Source organism: Carlito syrichta, unplaced genomic scaffold (assembly GCF_000164805.1).
Source record: "Carlito syrichta isolate Samal-C Ts95f unplaced genomic scaffold, Tarsius_syrichta-2.0.1 Scaffold306853, whole genome shotgun sequence".
In the NCBI taxonomy this organism is placed as follows: Eukaryota; Metazoa; Chordata; class Mammalia; order Primates; family Tarsiidae; genus Carlito; species Carlito syrichta.
Genome location: NW_007250949.1, coordinates 75,243 through 82,360, shown reverse-complemented (window position 1 = coordinate 82,360; position 7,118 = coordinate 75,243). Strand labels below are relative to the sequence as shown.

Genomic DNA, 7,118 nt, shown 5'->3' with positions numbered 1-7,118 from the left:
CCACTGCACTCCAGTCTGGGCAACAGAGTGAGACTCCAACTCAAAAAAAAAAAAAATAGCAGATATGTTTTGATATTTTATCCTTGCTTTCCACTAAGCAGCGATTTAGATGGTGGCTATTTAAATTGTTAGTTTTTTTTCTCCTGCTTTGACTTGTTTGGTTTGTTTGTTTTTTTATGCCTGTTTTCTTGCTTTGTCTGCTAATGACTTTTCTCACTTTGTTTCAGGTGAGTGACACAGCGTGGGCATCAACACCACCAGAACCATCTTTTTTAACACCAAGGGCCGTGGAAACTACTCCAGAAAATAATGAAGGTGGAATCCTTAGAACTGTCATGTAATGCTATTCTATGGTTCAATGGAATGCTATCAAACTATTAAAAATTAAGATGGAGACCCTTCTATACTAACAGGAAGAGATATCCATGATAGATTATGAAATGGAGGGAAATATTTCTGAATATGGAATGTGATCTCATTTTTTAAAAAAGAAAGAAAAACGTACTCAAAGAAAACATTCTGAAAGGCACATACTAAATTATTAACTAGAGAATGAAATTGCTGAGGATTTTTAGCTTCTACTTGATATAGTGTTGAAGTGTCTCAACTTTTATAATGAGCATGTTACTTTTATAATTAGAAAATAAAATTTCAATTTAAAAACCATTATATAAATAGTAGATACCTAATGATTCACATTTGATGACTTTACTGTAAGATTACATTTCTGGTAAATATACTTATATCAATTACTTACAAACTAAAAATCTCACAATATGAATAGTCAGCTCTTTGTGTTATAAAAATGTGCATCTTTTGTTAACCAGGATGTTAATAGAAATTAGTAGCAAAGCCAGGCTCGGTGGCTCAGCCTGTAATCCCGCGCCTTGGGAGGCTGAGGTGAGTGAATTGCCTGAGCCCACAGGTTCGGGACCCGCCTAGGAAACTTGGTGAGACCTCATCTCTACAATAAATCAAAAAATTAGCCGGGTATGGTAGCGCACACCTGTAGTTCCAGCTACTTGGAAGGCTGAGGCGGAAGGATCGCCGGAGCCCAGCAGGTCAAGGCTGCGGTGGCCGGGAGCGGCCACTGCACTCCAGTCTGGGCGACAGAATGAGACTTCAACTCAAAAAAAACAAGAAAAATTAAAAAAAAAGAAATTAATAACAGAAATGAAACTTTGGACAACTAAGCAGCGAACATAGGATGGGTACAATAAGAAGTGCTGGCTACGGCTGAGAATGGTGGCGCAAGCCTGTAATCCCAGCATTTTGGGAGGCCAAGGCAAGATGATTGCCTGAGCCCACAGGTTCGAGATCAGCCTGGGCAACATGGTGACACCTTGTCTTACAATAAAAAAAAAAAAAGCGCTGGCTTGGCAGGGTGCTGTGGCTCAGGCCTATAATCCCAGCACTTTGGGAGGCCATGGTGAGAGGATTGCCTGAGCCCAAGGGTTCAAGACCAGCCTGGGCAACATGATGAGACCTTATCTCTACAATAAATCAAGAAAAATTAGCCAGACATTATGGCACATGCCTGTGATTCCAGTTACTTGGAAGGCTGAGGTGGAAGGATCACCCAAGTCCAGCAGGTCGAGGCTGCGTTGCCCATGAGCGTGCCACTGCACTCCAACCTGGGTGACAGAATAAGACTTTGACTCAAGAAAAAAGAAAAAATAAGAAGTGCTGGCTTATATAAACTGAGCCTGAACAAGAAACTTAGGGTAACAGGAAGACTAAACAGTCACCAACCTTTGGGTTAGGTGATAACACTGAGAAAATTTCTGGTAAGGATTTTACTGGACGGTTAGATAGTAAGTGATATTTATCAAGGAACAGGAGTTGCTGACCAGGCACAGTGGCTCATGCCTATAATCCCAACACTTTGGGAGGCCGAGGGGAGAGGATTTCCTGAGCTCACGGGTTTGAGACCAGCCTGGGAAACCTGGTGAGACCTCATCTATACAATAAGTCAAAATATTAGCTGGGCATGGTGGCACATGCTTGTAGCTCCAGCTACTTAGAACACACCACCTAAGCCTAGCAGGTTGAGGATAGGCAACAGGGTGACAACTCCAACTAAAAAAAAAAAAAAGAACAGGAGTTGCTTCCTGTCTTCCTCTCTGTTGAATTATAGGTGTGAGGGAGTGCCCAAGATTCCCACCAAACAGATTTTAGAATGCCAGAATAGGAGTTGATATATCAATAGGTCAGGATAGAAGCATTTCATATCCTGGGGAAAAATGTGTTATTCAATGAATGGAATTTGGACAAGTGTCTGACATTTTAGGAAAAATAAAACAAAGCAGAATTCCTTCTTTACTCTTTATGCAGACTAAATTCAGGTGGATGAAAGATTTAAATGAATATCTGATGGTCCTAGAAGAAAACATGAGTAAAACTTTTTCATTATCCTGAAACAGGGAGGCTTTCTATGCATATTATAACCTCATAAAAGGAAAAGATTAATAAATCTGACTATATATGAATTTAACATTTCTATTCTGAAAAAGAACTTCAAATGGTAAACATTTGCAATTTATATATGGGCAAAAGACTTGTTTTCTTAATATGCAAAGAAGACTATTGCATATCATCTGATTTGGCTGGTTTTGCATGACTTTCTTTTTTTTTTTTTTTTAAGTTGTAGTCTCACTCTGCTGCCCAGACTGGAGTGCAGTGGCTGCTGCCGGCAACCACAGTCTCGACCTGCTGGGCTCCGGCGATCCTTCCGTATCAGCCTTCCAAGTTGCTGGAACTACAGGCGCGTGCTACCACGCCCGGCTAATTTTTGATTTATTGTAGAGATGAGGTCTTGCCAAGTTGCCCAGGCGGATCTTGAACCCATGGGCTCAGGCATGATTTTCAACCTGTGATTTTTTTTTTGAGTTGGAGTCTCACACTGTCACCAGGCTGGAGCGCAGTGGCATGCTGACAGCCACCGCAGCCTTGACCTACTGATCTCAGGTGATCCTTCCGCCTTAGCCTTCCACCAACCCTCGCCACCACACCCAGCTAATTTTTTTATTTACTGTAGAGATGAAGTCTCGCCAAGCTGCCCAGACTGGTCTGGAACCCATAAGCTCAGGCAATCCTCTCACCTCAGCCTCCCAAAGTGCTGGGATTATAGACATGAGTCACCAAGCATGACCCAATTTTTTTTTTTTTTGACGAAGTCTCTGTCACCCAGGCTAGTGTGCGGTGGCACACTTATGGCCGTTGCAGCCTAGACCTGCTGGGCGTAGGCAGGCCTTCCACCTCAGCCTTCTAAGTTACTAAAACTACAGGTGTACACCACCACACCCAGCTAACTTTTCTTGATTTATTGTAGAGACGGTGTCTCATCAAATTGCCCAGGCTGGTCTTGAACCTGTGGACTCACGCAATCCTCTCATCTCCGCCTCCCAAAGTGTTGAGAATACAGGCATAAGCCACTGCACCTGGTTGATTTTTTTTTTCTTTTTTGCACTCATTTTTTTGGACATATGACCTTAGATGCCTGCAAAGAAGATGTTTATTCACCTCTAACTAGAGTTTTGCTTTTTTATATCTTAGCTTTTATAATCCACTACAGCCATACTCGTTCTTGGATTCTTTCCTGTGTTTGCTTTCTGTTTTGCTTGAAATGTGACTCTCTCCTGAGCAGCATGGGGCTGCCTCCTTATTGGATTTCAGCTTTAAGTCCAGCCAGCAAGCACAACTAACTACATTTATGTATTTTTTTCTTTCTCATAACACAGTACACCCCAGTTCTGAATTACCGTGTCTGTTAGTTTGTATGTCTACTATGCATCCCCTTTGCTGAGCTGTGAGCTCCTCTTATGGAGAGATTATTTTTTAAGATGAGAAATCTGGCTGGACTCAATGGCTCGGCCTGTAATCCCAGCCTTTGGGAGGCTGAGGCAAGTGGATTGCCTGAGCCCGCAGGTTTGAGACCAGCCTGGGCAACTTGACGAGACCTCATCTCTACAATAATTAAAACTTAGCTGGGTGTAGTAGCACACACCTGTAGTTCCGGCTACTTGGAAGGCTGTGGCAGAAGGATCACTGGAGCCCAGTGGGTCAAGGCTACAGTGGTCTTGAGCGTGCCACTGCATTCTAGCCTGAACGACAGAGTAAGACTCTGACTCAAAAAAAAAAAAAAGAAATCTGCCTGAGCCACTGATTGATTTACCATTAACCATATCCATAAAGAGAGAAGAAATAATAAATAAATAACATGGTGGATCTGGTGCAGTGGCTCACACTTATAATCCCAACACTTTGGGAGACCAAGGTGAAAGGATTGCCTGAGCCCACGGGTTCAAGACCAACCTGGGCAATTTGGCGAGACCTCATTTCTACAATAAATCAAAAAATTAGCTGGGCATGGTGGTACATGTCTGTAGTTCCAGCTGCTTGGAAGGCTGAGGCAGAAGGATAACCTGAGCCCAGCAGGTTGAGACTGCAGTGGCCATCAGTATGCTACTGCACTCCAGTCTGGGCAATAAAGAGTGAGACTTCAACTAAAAAAAAAAAATAATAAATTGTGCTCGTTCATCCTGTTTTGCTTGTTTAAACATCTTAGCCAGAATTTACCTTTTAGATACTTATAAAAATGAAACAGTGGAGTATCCGCTAAACCACTGTTGGACCCGATTTTTTTTATTTTTTTATTTTTTTGAGTTGAAGTCTCACTGTTGCCCAGACTAGAGTGCAGTGGTCGCTCCCGGCCACCGCAGCCTCTACCTGCTGGGCTCCGGTGATCCTTCCTCCTCAGCCTTCCAAGTAGCCGGAATTACAGGCATGCGTTACCATGCCCAGCTGAGTTTTTGATTTATTGTAGAGATGAGGTCTCGCTGCCCAGGCGGGTCTCGAACCCGCGGGCTCAGGCAATCCACTCACCTCAACCTCCCAAAGGTGCGGGATTACAGGCTGAGCCACCGAGCCTGGCTTAATTTTTAAAAATAATTAACATACCATAAAATTCACCCTTTAAAGTATACAGTTTGGTGGTTTTTAGTATATTCATAAGGTTGTGGTATAAATACCACTATCTAATTTCAGAATATTTCCAACAACCCATGAACTACATACAGTAAGTCCCCTACCTTCAAATTACAAACTTTAGTTACGCACACATGCATTTTTTATGTATTATTTTTCTCCACCAGGTGTCAATATAGCCTATTAAATACATACAGTACTATATAGCCAATTTTGTTAGTTGGGTACCTAGGCTGACTGTTGGACTTATGAACATGCTCTCGGAACCATGCTCATTTGTATGTCGGGGACTTCCTTTACCTATTAATAGTCGCTTCCCATTTCCCTCTGACCTTGGCAACCACTAGTCTAGTTTCTAGTTCTATGGATTTGTCTATTCTGGACATTTCATATATATGGAACCATGTAATATGTGGTCTTTTGTGACTGGCTTCTTGTCTTTATCTTAATTTTTTCAAGTTCATCCATGTTGTAACATCTATCAGTACTTCATTCCTTTTTATGGCCAAATAATATTCCATTGAATGGATAAACTACATTTTGTTTATCTATTTTTAGAGTAATAAATAGGCCAAGTGTGGTGGCTCACGCCTATAATCCCAGCATTTTGGGAGGCCAAGGCGAGAGGATTGTCTGAGCCCAGGGGTTTGAGACTAGCCTGGGCAACTTGGTGAGACCTCGTCTCTGCAATAAACCAAAAATTAGCCAGGGGTAGTGGCACATGCCTGTAGTTCCAGCTATTTGGAAAGCTGAGGTGGGAGGATCACCTGAGCCCAGTAGGTCAAGGCTGCAGTGGCCTTGAGGGCATCACTGCACTCCAGCTTGGGCAACAGAGTGAGAATCCAACTCCAAATAAAAAAGTAATAAATGTAACAAAATATATTTTTAATGAAAACCTAATAGAGTTCCCAGCCAGGATCACTTTTTAAGTAAAGTAGAAAACACAGCAAATTTCTTGGCAGCTGAAAATGTAGGTTTCCATCATTGATGTAATTGATGTTAGAATTTCCAAATATTAACATATATCATATGTCAGGTCTATAGTTCACATATGTGCTAGGTATCTTTATGACTGGTCACTTTAAAAACACCAACTTATGAGTAAAATTCTGAATGATATTAATGGAAGAAGCCACTAGCATTTTTATTCTTAAGGCCATTGGATAAAAAATACACTTCTAGCCAGGCTCGGTGGCTCAACCTGTAATCCCGCGCTTTGGGAGGTTGAGGTGAGTGGATTGACTGAGCCCGCGGGTTCGAGACCCACCTGGGCAACTTGGCGAGACCTCATCTCTGCAATAAATCAAAAAATCAGCCGGGCGTGGTAGCACATGCCTATAATTCCGGCTACTTGGAAGGCTGAGGCAGAAGGATCGCCGGAGCCCAGCAGGTTGAGGCTGCGGTGGCCGGAAGCGGCCACTGCACTCCAGTCTGGGCGACAGAGTGAGACTCCAACTCAAAAAAAAAAGAAAAAAAGAAAAAAATACACTTCTACTTTAATGGACTTTTAAATCAAAATTCTTATAATGATAAAATAGAATATGGAGCTACAAAGATGATCATTGGCAAAATTGGCTAAGTTATGTAATATTGAGCAAATCAAATTACTATGCATTCAAAAACATGTTTGATAAGTATGTTTTCTGCATTAATATCAGTGTTTTAAATTTTCAGGCGGACCAGAACAAGGACCAAGTGTGGAAGGTCTTAATGTACCAACAAAGCCTGCTTTAGGTAATATGCGTAAGACCCTATATTCTGATTAAAGAATAAGACTCATTAAGAAAAAACTAATTCCTGGCAAGGTGCAGTGGCTCATGCCTATAGTCCCAGCACATGGGGAGGCCAAGGCAAAAGGATCGCCTGAGCCCAGGAGGTCCAGGCTGTGGTGAGCCATGATCATGCCACTGCACTCCAACCTGGGCAACAGAGTGAGACGCAACTCAAAAAAAATAAAAGAAAAGAAAGAAATCTTGTCTTTGCATTCTGCCTAGATGTCTCAACTTATAAAATAAAAGAACATCAGCCGGGCTCAGTGGCTCAGCCTATAATCCCGCGCCTTTGGGAGGCTGAGGTGAGTGGATTGCCTGAGCCCGCGGGTTCAAGACCCGCCTGGGCAGCGAGACCTCATC

General features: G+C 42.4%; 1 protein-coding gene across 3 annotated transcripts in view; it reads left to right on the top strand.

The window, feature by feature from the left end:
• Nucleotides 1–7,118, top strand: part of ARFGAP3 (ADP ribosylation factor GTPase activating protein 3) — a 62,906-nt gene that overhangs the window by 24,539 nt on the left and 31,249 nt on the right. For all 3 annotated transcript variants that reach the window (XM_021715217.1, XM_008063447.1, XM_021715218.1), the window contains 2 exons: nt 228–315; nt 6,661–6,720. In XM_021715217.1, the coding sequence (XP_021570892.1) occupies nt 228–315; nt 6,661–6,720 (148 nt within the window). The remainder of the gene's footprint in view (nt 1–227; nt 316–6,660; nt 6,721–7,118) is intronic.